Here is a 13,537-nt window from a genome sequence, read left to right as displayed (position 1 = left end):
AGTCTAACTTTGACTAAATGCCACCATGTCAACTGAACCATAGCCCTAAGTTGCATGTCTAGTTGTTTACTGAACACTTCCTGGAATGATACACTACCAGCTCCCTGGTTAGCTTGTTCCAATGCTTAAGCACTCTTTCGGTGACAAAATTCTTTCTCATGTCCAACCTGAACCTGCCCCAGCACATCTTGAGGCTATGTGTTCTTCTCCAGTTACTAATTGCCTAGGAGAAGAGGCCCTTGCGTGCTACACTCTCAGGTAGTTGTAAGAGAGGGATAAGATCACTCCTGAACATCCTTTTCTCCTTTTTCTACAAGCTAAACACCTCCAGGTCTCTCAGCTGCTCCTCATAAGATTTGTGCTCCAGGCCCTTCATCAGCTCCACTGCTCTTCTCTGAATATGCTCCACACTCCTCAGCGCCCCACATCAGGATCTGCTGCTGACCCTTAGTCTTTTTTCGGCTGGGCAATTTTCCAGTCTCTCTCTACCTTAAGCCAGTAGCAGTGAATGGGGTTGTGACCCAAGGGCAGGACTCAGCACCTGACATTGTTGAACCTCATACCACTGGCCTCAGCTTATTGATCCAGTCTGCCCAGATCCCTCTGCAGAGCCTTCCTGCCCTCCATTAGATCAACTCTCCCACCCAACTTGGTGTTGTTTGCAAACAGATGGTACTCAATCCCCTCATCCAAATAATTGATAAAGACGTTAAACAGGACCAGCCCCAGCAGTGAGCCCTAGCAAACAGTTTCTCCAGGAAGAAGCTGTGGGAGAGAGAGTATCAAAGGTTTTACTGAAGTCCAGACAACATCCACAGCCTTTCTCTCATCTGCTAGATGGGTCACTTGATTAAACCTAGAGATTTAAATTTGGTGGAACCCATTCTGCTCCACAAGACAGTATTACTGTTGCTGCAATTCTCAGACATGCATGCCTGGCTCCCCATTAAGCTTTTACTTGATGGCTCTATAATTTGCCATCACCTTATTTTCAGATTTATTATTTTCTCTGGGTAAATTAAATGTAAATAAGTTTTGTATGCTTGTCAAAGATTCTACTTAAAGTGTTAAAAATTTGTGAAACCAAAAGAATAATGAATCACTATATTAACTCTCCAGAAAAAATTCAATGGATAAACAGCTCACTTTTGCAATCAGTATTGTGTTTGAAAACAAAGCTAGGGCATATTCCTGCTGTCTTTGAATCTGCATCTGAATTGGTGAGAATTGTTATGTAAATAAGACCAGCAATGCTACTTTATTTGTACACCAGAGTCAGGTTTTCTAAAGATAAAGTTGTCCTCCATAGAAATAAATCCTAAAGTTGGAACCAGTTTACCTGCCCCAGAAAAACCAATTCTAGGTTCAATTGTTCAGTGACCTTTAACTTTCCACTGACTTTTTATTTCCATTAACAAATGTTTAGCTAGTAAAAATAGTTCTGCATAGAACAGTCTTTTGGGTTAAATAATCAAGATGAATATTCAATTATGTTCTGCATTCTTTGTTTACATTGAGTGAAAAAAATTAATAGATTTCAGTAACTGATATGAGTATTTTAATTAGGCCCATTACTATCATTAATTTTTTCTTAAATCACACTTTTTGCCAGTCTTAATTTAATTTCAGCTACTGCTGGGCCCTCTTTTTTCAGTAGAAAATTATCATCTTTTTAATTGATTTATTTTTGTCATGAGCCAGGACATAGATAGAGCTGTTTTAAAACACTATATTCATAACTAACTTAAATAAACTGACTCTGACTTCAAAATATTTGAGAGATTTTTAACTACATGCCTTTTATTTGTCCTTTACTTGCCAGAGCCTGCCCAGTACTATTTTTGTCTTTGCCTGAGTCATACTTGTGTTTATTCTATGTCTTCTGCTTTGCTTTAGACAGAGTTATGCATTTAAAATAATTCCATTAATAGAATTCACAGACAACTTGTAGCTGTACTGAATTCTGTTTTAAATATTCTCTTACCATTTCCCAATGTGACCAGTGTTATGGAATAAGTGAGACTGTTCCTACCTGTTGCCAATGCACTGGCACAGTTCTGCATTCTGCTAACGTGCTCTTCTCATTCATGCTAGGCACCCAGAGAAGCTTGTAAGAGGGAGGAAGCTCTTTCCCAATACATGTATGTTTAATGATTATAGCCCATGGGGTTTACAAGTTCTAGGAAACATAATTAATGTTGAATTATTTGCTGGAGAAAGACAATGTGAATAACTGAATAAATGGACATCTGAGTATCCATTTTTGTTAATATGGTGGGATAAGGACTTAAAATGTATATAAGCAGTTATGCATAAATAGGAGGTAGGAGGATGAGGATCTCCCATCTGTCATACCTCGACAAAATTAGTTCACTGCTCCTCACTTTCATGGTTTCTCCTGACTTGCCAGTAAAGCAGCTTTGTTCTGTGTCCATAATGTATGGGTGTGTATGCTGGCTGTGCAGGTCATCTGCGTACCGTTGCATGGCTGATAAGCAGAACTTACCTTTCTAACACTGTACCCCGAGTTAAAGGACTAACAAACAGTAACTGTAAATCATACTTCAGGTGAATCAGCCCTATGGAAGTGTTCTGCAAACTGTCACACAAAATGCACTGCCGCCTCCTAGACAGTAGAAAAGTCTTGGCTATCTTTGGGTGGATTGAATGATATATGTGTGACAGGAGTTGCAAGTGCTGTCACCCTGAAAATTAAACCTTCTAATCTTGTTTTCATAGTTTTAGTCACTTTCCCAGGAAAGTAACTATAAACATAAATGTTTATACATTCCTTCTAAGAAACGTCTTTTAATGGATGTTTTGCATGACCAGTGTGATTGGGAAAGCAGTAACTTAATTATCCAATCCCTGGTCATTGTCAAGAATCTATAAATACTAAAGTCAGAAAAATAAAAGTACCTTTTTTCTATCACATCACTGAGACGTGTTTGTGTGAATCATTCCGTGTCCTCTAGCAACAAGTGCTGTAGCCAGGTATCTGTATTTTGAAAGGGAAGATGAATAGAACTGTAAATTTAAAAGATCTGAAACCTGCTTTTACTGAACAAGAATTAGAATGGGTAACTCCATGGATACACAAAGTTACTGGGAAATTAACTTTGCATAGGTCTGGTAGGGATTGTGCCTTTATTATTGGTGTAACTGGGATTTGAACTTGATTTCAAGTTCAAATTCAAGTTGATTTCAGGCTTTTACTAAAGGGCTGCTTTTCCCGTGTGAGAACTGTAAACTCAATATAAATATTCAGCTGCAGATTCTTAATAGTTTCCTCATTCGAGGTACTTCATGAAAAAGAAAATAGCTGGTTGTTCCAGTTTAACGAGTGTCAGAGAGGGAGATTAAATTACCCACTTGTAGAAGTCATCAGTGGTACTGATGCATGGTTCAAAGCCAGGTGCTAGGCACACGGAGGTTAATTTGCTATAAAATGTTTTGTGAAGTGTATGAGGTATTCTCTTTTGCAGAGATTCTCAGGGGAAAGGTGGGGGGCGGGGAGGGGGGGCATGTGATGAGGCATACAAAGTCTTTGACTAATGAATCACTATGAGTTTTCATACTTGCTTCTGTGGTACCTCAGTGCCCTGGGCAATAGGATTCTTTGGGTTCAGGTACTCACCTGCCACAACAAACTACGTATAAAGGTTGGGCTGGGGGGAAGCGCCCTACGAAGGCATTGCAGAAACACAGAATCGGCCAAGTTGGAAGAGACGACAGTGGGTTATCCGGTCCGACCTCCGTGCTCAAGCAGGGTCATCTGAGAGTACACCGCACAGGATCGCGAGCAGAGGGTTCTTGAGTATCTCCAATGAGGGAGAGTCCACAACCTCTCCGGACAATGTGTGCCAATGCTTGGTCACACGCAGAGCAAGGAAGTTCTTCGTGTTCAGGTGGAACTTCTTGTGCATCAGTTTGTGCCCACTGCCTCCTGTCCTACTGCTCGCGAACCACCGAGAAAAGCCTGCTCCCATCTTCTTGCTGCCCTCCGTGCCCGCATTAGATACTTGTCTATCTCACTCAAGTATGGACTGCTCAGGCGCGAGTGGCTGGCACGGGGGGCGGCCAAGCCAGGGCTGTTGACAGGACTCGTGCGGCTGCCGCTCCCTCCGTGCGGCCGGCCGGGCCGGGCACCGCGCTCCCGCCGCCGGCGGCGCTTGCGCACGGGCGGGGCGCGGCGGGGCCGGTGACGCGCTGCGGTGCGGGCAGGTCCTGCCGCCGCCGCATGAGCACGGCGGGGCCGCAGCGCGGAGCCGCCGCCCGGCGCCCCCGCCCCAGCGCCGCGGGGTGAGTGGGGGCTCCCCGCCTGCCGCCAAGGTGCAGCTCCATGAGCGGGCATCACCTCGGGCGGGGCGGGGCGGGGCGGAGCGGAGCGGGCCGCGGCGGGGGCAGGGCCGCGGCCGGGGCCGGAATCGGGACTGGGGCGGAGCTCCTCCGTGCCGGGCTCTCCGGGGCCGCCGGGCGCGTCCCTGTGGGCACCGGTGGATGTGTGCGGGGTCGCTCGGGCTCGGCGGGTCTCTGCGGGAGCCGCGCCCTGCGCGATCTCGCCCGCGGAGATGGTCGCAGGCCCTACGGTAGGAGCGGTGCCTGGGTTCCGGGCCTGGCCGCGGTCGGGTCTGCCCGCGGCACGGGGTGGAGCCGCCGGGGGCACGGAGCCCGCACCGGGCGCGGGACGATCTCGTCGGTGCGCTCCGCGCGGCGCTCCGCCGGGCCGTGCGCGCTGGCCGCTCTGCAGGGCGGCCCTGCCGCAGCCGGGGCTGCGCTGAGCCCTGGCCCTGCCGGCCCCTGGACGCTGCGGCTCTGCCCCCGCTGCCCCGCCTGAGGGGTAGCCCAGCATGGGCATTGGGTGGAAAATACGGCGGTTGGGATAACATTTGCCTCATGTGCCGTGCGACTTGGCCTGCCCGGCGTCTGTTAGACTTAACGCTCCGTGGGTAGGAGTTTGTTAACATTTGGGGTTTGGTTTTTCTTTTTCTTTCTTTTTCTTTCTTTTTCTTTCTTTTTCTTTCTTTTTCTTTCTTTTTCTTTCTTTTTCTTTCTTTTTCTTTCTTTTTCTTTCTTTTTCTTTTCCGGCTTTTCTTGAGGTGGTGGAAATCTAGCACAGCAAGTAGTTCTTTGTAGGTATCGGTTCAAATGCTCGACAGAGAAGGTTTGAGAAATAGGTCGCACATCGGGGTGCGATGGTGTTTTTCTTCAGTGTAAACTGCTTTCAGGCACCGAGCTTTGTGTGAGATGTTAGAAATCCTCAGCTGGACGAACTGTTATGGTTGCTTAGAGCAGTAAGCTTTTTTGTATAGGCAGAAAGTGAATTCTTCTGTACCTGTGTAGTGTAAAAACACCATGAAACTTCTGTATAGCCTTGTGGCGTGAATGTTGCTTTTTGTGTATTAGTTTTTCCAGCATTAGAAAATTAGCTCTCCAATTAGTGTATTCCCATGAATGATGCTCCTTTAAAGAAATACATGTCTGGACTACCTTTATAGGTTATATTTCATGAAAAGGCTTCTCTGTTTTTCAGGTAGCTTTCAGGGTGTATTTTTTGTAACACTGACTGATTGGGTGTTGCTGATGGGATAGCCCCACCTTTTGGTTAATCCTTCATTGAAATTATGACCAAAGAGTTTTTCTGGAAATTATACCTCATGCTGCGTAGTGAGTAAAAGTCTGTGTTGGAATATCTTTTTGTGTCTTGGGCTGGGGAGTGACAAGATAATCTCCTTTCGTGAAGACGTTCCTATTTAACATCAAGATAATTTTAACACATAGTTTCTGATGTTTCAGTGTACTACTTTGTTTGACTTTTTAAGCTACTATAAATTAAGCAAAATACCTTTTTCTTCTGTAAGTTTCATTAAAAAAAAAATAAATTTTGTCTTTCTTTTTTTCAAAAAGGGTGGAAATGATCTCAAACCAGGGAGTAGTCATGGTGTGTGAAGTGACACCTGATATATGATATATGTTTGTGTGAAGCAATACCTGATCTCAGGCTTAACTTTCAGTTCAGGTGCTGGAGGTGGTGGTGTTCGTATTTTAGTTTTCATGTTCAAGAAGTTCACAGATTATTTTCCAAACTGAAGCTTTTGAAAAATATTCAGTTATCTTGGCAGAAGATTTGTATTAGTTAGTTTACCACTGCTAGGAGGAAATTCCCTGAAATTTCATGTAAGAAGCTACATGTAAAGAGAAAAAGTAGAAGGGTTCACTGAAGTCCTTTTAGCTTGCAGAAGAAGTTTGCTATTTCATCTCCTGTTTAGGTTTTAGTTTAGGAAAGACATTCAGCTTTTCACTCAACAACTTGTCAGCAGTGTGTCTCATGATTAGAACCTTAGCAGTCTTTAAAATTCGTGGTGGTACTCTGCTAGGCATGGTTGAGGATCACCTGTTTTTTGGCTCTTGATCTGTTATTTGAAACGTCTCCTTGAATTCCAGTATATGTGAGCTGCTTGCTCTTAGGAGATTGCTCCCATGATATAAATTGCTGATGTCTAAAAGCACTGAGTGCTAATCAAGTCACCCTGGCTTTGGAGTATAACTGTAGTAAATGAAGTGTTGGATCTCCTTAAAGAACTCAGAGGGGAAGTCAGATTTCTGTGAGGGAGTGTGAGAGTGCTGAACAAGGCAGCTGCTTGTATGAGTGCTTAGGAGAGATTTGTAACAGCAGTATGTCTCTGGGTATGTTTTCAGGCTCTGCCACTATCCACAGCTTAACTGTCCAAAATCCTGTGCTAAGCATCAAGAAGATTATGAATTATCCAGTGTGTGTCCTGGATACATGGATGATTCAGCATGGTTTCCGTTTGGAAATGCAACCATAGAAAGACTGGAAGTAGCAGAGAGAAGGGAGCACCCAAACATCCTTCCTTTCTTTTGCAACAGCTGCAGAGGCAACAGTCCTGAAAATGTCACCCCAAAATATTTTGTATAGTACAAGGCACATAAAAACTTCCACTACATACTGTATAAAACTTAAAACTTCTGAGAAACAGGGTGTCCAGGGGTTTGCATACTGGAGGTGGGTAATACTGTTTTAATTATTCCAAGTGTAATTCTTAACCAAAATAGTACAAATCAATAGTTTGAAAGTGAAAGGGATTGCTGGGAGTATTATGGGTTGTTATAATTGCATTTCTGCAACCAGTGAGGTTGAAGGATTTGAAGTATATTTGAGTGGATAAATCTGCAACATGGAGCCATGAATTTTTTTTCCTTTTCTTTGTTTTTTGTTTTTTTTTTCCCTCATCTGGATTAAAACCAGGATTGAGTGTTTGCTTTACTCAGTTTGTAAACTAGGAAGTTTAGATCTTTGAGTTGATTCTTTTACAGACTGACCTTAACCATCAAGACAGTGTAACTTAAGGGAGCAATAACTGTGCTAAGTGCTAGGAAGCACCCCTGACATTTACCACTGTATTAAGCTTTTTCATGAGCTGGCAAAAGTTCCTAGGTTTCTTTCCAGTTCTTGTTCAGTTCTTGGTGTAGGGAAATACTTAGTTTCTGAAGTGGCTGTCCTTTTCCTTCTGGCTATTTTTATTGCTTCCTCCTCCCTCCCTGTGCCATTCACCTTCTACCTGATGAAAGGGTTATGCCGGCTGAGCAAGAAGTAGCTGATTTTTGCAGTATTTCTGTCAGCTTAAATCACGTAAGCTTTGAACGTGATACTATGTGACCCTGATGACAACAAGTTTGTCATATCTTGAAGTAACCCTATGCTTGAAATGCCAGTAACTTTCTAGGAGCTTCTTTCCAGGCAAGAAATAAAGTACTGGTGTTCTGCTCCTTTCCAAATGCTTTTCTTTCTTGCTTGCTTGGCTTTTTTGGCTACTTTTGTCAGACTTTTTGTCAGACTCTTTTAGAGTCAAGTGGACTGGTGGTAATGGGCACATGACATAGTTGGCAGCCTGCTGTGAAGGTCTTTGGTACTTCAGTCGCCTGTGAAGTTTTATATATGTCATTTTGAATGTCTGATTTTATGCTGCAGTTTATCTAGTCACTTCAAAATGTCGTCACTTTGCTATAATGCAGCAATGGGTGAGCTAATCAGCTGACTTTTTTGTTCCCTACTATAAATATTTATAGCAAATGGCATAAGGGAAAGGCAGTAACTGATTTTCAGCAGTATTCTTTCTTTTACTAGTGAAGGGTGTTAGCCTTTTAATTTTGTTTTAGATTTACAAATTAGACTCTCCTCCACCAAAAACGTCATATTTTGTTTTTCTGCTTAGAGAAGTTGGTTAGTCATTAGATAAGGGATTATTTTCTGCCATTTCCACATAAAGTCTTAAAATTACATCTGGACGAAAAGTATCTCTAGTTTTTCTACTATCTTGAAGGAATCTTTTCTCATGGAAAAAATACTTCTAAGGTACTTTCAGGTATACTATAATAATCTGATGGCACTAAAACTTTTTGTACTGTTATATATTAAAATCTTGGGAAGAGGTAACTGTTCAGTGTGTACTCAATGCCATTCCATCCTATTTTACAATTCAGTTAAAACAACAGCTGGTCCTGATAATTGAATCTCTCTGGGCTATTGACTAGGACTTCAGTTCCTATGAAACACAGCGTAAGCTTCGGCATGGAGGGGGGAGCTTCTGGTTTTGTTTTCCGGTGCTTGTAAAGATTCAGGAGCTGGCCTAGGGATAGTCAACTTCAGGAAACAGATTCTCACTACCACATTAGTTATCATTCTTTATGTATATGGTTCTGTTTACTGGATTGTGATTGAGTACAATGTGTTTACCAACCTGAAACTTAACTGTGAAGCATGAAGGATTTCCCCACATTTTTAGGATGGCTTACAGGTAACCAAAGCTTTTATGGATTGTTCTGTGGATTAAGCTTTTAGGATATAAAGCAGTTTGTGCAAATAACTCTGGCATCTCCAAATAGCTTATGTGATTTTTTTACCTAACTTTAGGTGTCATGTTTTTATTAAGGAAATTGTTCACATGCAATAACTTTGCTAGTTTGTATGGCATTAAAATAGAACTGCATTCTTGAAAAAAAAAAAGCCAAAAAACAACCCACAACCCACCATTTTTTCAAAAAGGTAGTTGTATAGGTTGTCATTTGGAAGACTGAACTGGAAAACAGTATATTAGGTATGGAAGAGTAAAGGATTAAATAGGCAAAGGAGCTACTTAAGGTATAATTGCTGAAACTTTTGAAAATGGGCAGCCCTTATGGTGCAAGAGGACAAGATCAGGGGGACTGCACCACTGTATTAATAGCAGTGGCCATTTCTTAATGCTGTCAAAGGAAGTGTATTCTGCTGTCCTGGTGCATAATTCTCTTGTGCAATATTAGGTAACATACTGCTCATTTCTGTATGGTGTATTATTTGTGTGATTTTGCCATATTTAGAATGCTGCTTATCATCGTGTTTACCTGCTCTGTACAAGCTTTTTGGGTAGGTTACTGTTGGTGTAGAGATCATGACTCTTGCTGCCATATGTTGATGGTTTTCCTAAATTTTTAACAGAGTATATTCCTACAAGTGTAAGTAAGTTCACTTAAGTAAATAGTCTGCTCTTGCAAACAATTTACTTCAGTATTTAAAAATGTAAACCACAATGGTATGTTGGAATTAAGATTGCCTAGAGCATAAAGAATGCCGAAGTCTTTTTATATGGTTTTGTTTAAATGGACTTAAAAGTACTTTGAAAAAGAATACTTTGACCCATGAACAGCTTCTGAGACTTTGGAATGCATGAAATAAGACACTATGAAACGTGCATTTGCTTGTGATCTAGTCTGCACCAAACTGGGGGAACTCACATGTACTTCTGTGAGAGGTAGAAGTGCTTTTGGAAGCATACCCCAGAATGCAACCACCTTCAGGGTTTCAATGTAGGTTTTCTTCTTTTAAGCATTTGTGATCTTTTAAATAATTATGTGTTTTCCCAGTTCTTACATCTGGTGTTTCTATTTAATATTTGATGCATTGCGCTTTGACACTATTCTGTCACCTGAGATTTTGTACTCCTTCCTTTTTATGTGTTCTAATTTGTTGGTTTTTTTTTTTGTACTGTAGCATTTAACCAAAGATTTTGTTCAGATACTTGCTTGCACTATCTGATAAGTAAGTATGCATCAAAATAAAAACTTAGTTGCTGCAGACTTGTTCGTGGTTACTTTTTTTCACCTTTCAAATCAATAGCTCTGTGGTAATCAAAAGTGGGTCTGAGCTTTGGTTTTGAAGGTATTTTGGGATTGCAGCAAGCTTTGGATACAAAGCAAAACATAGAAATATGTATATATGTATAGATGAACGATCTTGCAGGTTTTGGAGAGCTGTTGTGGTAGATAAACATTAAAAACTTAAATTTTGTTTTTTCTCTTGATAAGGATAATTTGATATGTGGTTTTAGCACATATATATAGACATAGTATTCTGGAGAAGGGAGTTTGTTTCTCTATTACAAATGGTGAGGAGAGAACGACACAGACTCTCATGGAGTCAGAACAGGAGAATTCCTTAGTTTATTGCTTCAGCCTTGTTTTATAGACTGGCTTGTGGAAAGTACAGAAAGGAAACTCTTATTGGTTAGTAAACTGCTACATCACCATCATTGGTCAGTGGTGAACAACACTCTCTGACTTTCTCTTGCAAAGAAAACAAGAGACAAGAAAACAACACCTGGCACGGCTGTTTTCTGTCTCTAAGAATTGTTTTGATTCCTCCTTAAAACTTCCCAGGCTACTTTCTCAGGCTGCACTGGAGAAAGCTATGGGGCCTGCAGTTTCTGCAGGCTCCCTGCAGCCTGCTCCAAAGCTAGTATCCACAGGAGTTCATACAAGTCCTCTGTAGGCACTCCCAGTAATGCCTAAGAGACACATCTGAATATGAGGTCTGAACGAAGCAGGGCAAATTCATTTCTTTAACCATTGCTTTGAGGAAAAGAAAATTGATTTGTGATGGTCCTTGCCATTTGGTAGAGTAGTTTTGTGGTTAGAGTTGTTTATCCAAGAACTAGGAATTTAATGGTTTCCATGTTATTCTTATATTTTGGCAAATGCCAGAATTTCATATGAAAGCTAAATACTGGAGGGGTTGTCCTCTTCACTTTTGCATGAACTTTGTCAGTGAGTGTCAGATTCTTAGGGTATTGAAAAGCTGGATCAGCAGAGAAGGTGACTCAGTGGTTCAGTGACAAGGAATTCACCTAGGAGTGAGGCATATATGTGCTTTTCTGAGGAGAAAGGAAAGTGTGAAAGTTATATGTAATTTTTTGCAGCCCATTTAATTTATTGTGCTGTTGACAGCATTGTTACAGCAATTATTACAGTGCAGCTTTCTGATCTTGTGAAGACTGCCTGTTTCCCCTGTCTAGATGGGAGGATAAATGAGATTACATTTCACAGGCAGGGTGTAAAAAGGCAAAGAGAGATTGTTCAGAATCCAATATTTATTGGCTTGGAATTTTACTTTGTCAGCACTTCTTGCTCTTCTGTGCTTCCCTCCAACTTGAAGTGCTTTCACTCAGTTGTTGTTGGTCCTTTACAAGCAGAAGTGATGCTAGTTGTTCATCTCCTCTGCTACCACTGAAAGGCAAGTGGCATTGTGTAAAATATATATAAAATCATCCACCTTCTGCCTTTAGCTTTCTATCAAGTGTTTATTCAAAATAAGGATACTATTAAAAGTTTTGAATTAATTTGGACGCTGTTTTTTAGCATTACCTAGTCATATGTTAAAGAGAATTTTTTTTTCACTCTAGTATGTCCCACCACAAGTCTCTGGATTGCTGCTGTGTGCATTTCTCTTTTTATTTTTCCCCTCATCCTTCTCATCCATTGTTAATTTTGTTGGGTTCTTTTTTGGTTTTGTTCTTGTGCCTTTTCTTTTTTTACTTGACTTTTCCCTTGACCCGGGGCATCAATAAGCACTTTAGTGCTTACTGAAATACTTTGTGGTGACTTTAGGCAAACAAACTAAGACCTTGCAGTTCAAGATGGTTCAGCTCAGTAGCTGGCTCCACTTGTACAGCAGTTCAGTACACAATAATATATAGACACTATTGGCACTGGCAGACTGTTCATCATCTGCATGACAGCGGGTCCTACTTTTGGTGCAAGCAAAACAGCTCTTGGTTACTTGAATCCAAGGGTCTGATTTCCACACAGTAAGACCTGCAACCTGGTTGGAATAATCCAGACTCTGTAATTCATGAAATTATCAGTAATGTGGTGGACACAGCTCTTCTCTTGTAACTATTCATTTTCTTTAAAGGATTTCAAGATTTACACCTGAAGGATACTTGGACAAAGCTAGGACACCTGTTAACTTGAGTCAAGCTGGAATTCCTGTGAAAAGTTAAGCATTTTCTTCCTGGCTGCCGGGAAAAAATTCTCCTTTCAGGTAAGTCTGGAAATAAGCCTTTTTCAAACCTCATCTGCTTTAGGCTTTTAGCAGTGGAGTGGAATTTACCAGCAATAAAGACCTGTTATTTTTAGGTGCTGAACAGTAAGGATTTTTGAGAGCTTTTATGCATTTTTGGGTGGAGAAGGGTATAGGGGGGGAGCATCTGTGTGTGTATGTAGTTGGCTAAATTTCTTGCCTGCATTTCCCAAGAGTGCTTTATCTTAGTCATTCTCAGCACCCATACCTTTGAACATCCAGTTCCCCCTTTTCTCTGTCTTCTACTTTTAAATTACCACTGTGCTCTTGGAGGACAGTTTTTTGTTCACAGTGTGAGTATTTGTCTGTTGTTCATAGTAGATCTCAGATGGAAGTACTGGTGCTCAGTTAATGGTCCTGTAGACTGCAACCTTAATTTCTTGGAGGCACCATTTGAGGAAGTGGTGTGCCCTGAGGACACTATGTCCTTAGATGGATAGGAAAATTGAGTCCTTGGCATGATATGGTTTCTGTCCAAGGAATGTATCAAGGTCTTGCTTAAATAAGAACACCAAATACTCCATGTTTCTCACTGTGCCTCTAGCCTTAGTTATTATATAGATACATAAAATAGCAGTCAGAAATCAGTATGTTGTGGCATCTCATAGTATTGCCAAATAAGTTAAAAAAGTGTATTTACTGGCTTCAGCAAAAACTTCAATTGACAAAATTCTGTCATTGACAACAAAATAACGTCTAGTAAGTGACTGATGCAAGTTTCTGTTTTATTGTAATTAGTCTGAGCTTTGGTAGGCCTGAATTATAATGCAGAGTCATACTCCGTACTTAAAATGAATAGTTTATTTTAAAAGCTGGATCACATAGTCTGAAGGGAGAAGAGCTTTAGACAGTGTGGAGAAATGCAATCAGTGTGAATTAACGTAATTTAGCATTTCTAGTGAAGGGACATTCAGCATGGTGACAGCATTTCTTCTCCAAAGAACAAAATATGTCAATAATATGTAGTTGTTAATATCTTACAGGTTATCAGAGATGGTGATTTGAAGAATCATTATTTCCGATATGAACAAAGCAAAAACATCTGAAAAAAGGTAAATTTTAAAACTATAGTCACCACATAACATCAAGGTATTTGAGATTTGTGAAAAATCAGTTTTT

General features: G+C 41.1%; 1 protein-coding gene and 1 long non-coding RNA gene across 7 annotated transcripts in view; one reads left to right on the top strand and one right to left on the bottom strand.

Moving 5' to 3' along the window:
• Positions 1–2,927: 2,927 nt before the first annotated feature.
• LOC107216242 lies at positions 2,928–4,112 on the bottom strand. Its single transcript, XR_001525435.1, has 2 exons — positions 3,638–4,112; positions 2,928–2,998 (listed from the first exon to the last, which is right to left on the bottom strand). It is a non-coding gene; the product is annotated as an uncharacterized LOC107216242 (long non-coding RNA).
• Positions 4,113–4,276: 164 nt separating this feature from the next.
• The window catches only part of AGTPBP1 (ATP/GTP binding protein 1), a 64,321-nt gene continuing 55,060 nt past the window's right edge, over positions 4,277–13,537 (top strand). For 2 of the 6 annotated variants that reach the window (XR_001525433.3, XM_015653038.3), the window contains exons 1-3: positions 4,452–4,589; positions 12,251–12,379; positions 13,402–13,470. Coding sequence is in view for 4 of the 6 variants with exons in the window: in XM_015653038.3 (XP_015508524.1) it covers positions 13,442–13,470 (29 nt within the window). In the remaining 2 variants the exon portion in view is untranslated. Of the gene's footprint in view, positions 4,303–4,450; positions 4,590–12,250; positions 12,380–13,401; positions 13,471–13,537 lie in introns of those variants that run through there. The other 4 variants (XM_015653035.2, XR_001525434.3, XM_015653037.3 and 1 more) reach the window with 4 other exon arrangements.

Source organism: Parus major, chromosome Z (assembly GCF_001522545.3).
Source record: "Parus major isolate Abel chromosome Z, Parus_major1.1, whole genome shotgun sequence".
In the NCBI taxonomy this organism is placed as follows: domain Eukaryota; kingdom Metazoa; phylum Chordata; class Aves; order Passeriformes; family Paridae; genus Parus; species Parus major.
This window is presented reverse-complemented; position numbering and strand designations above follow the sequence as displayed.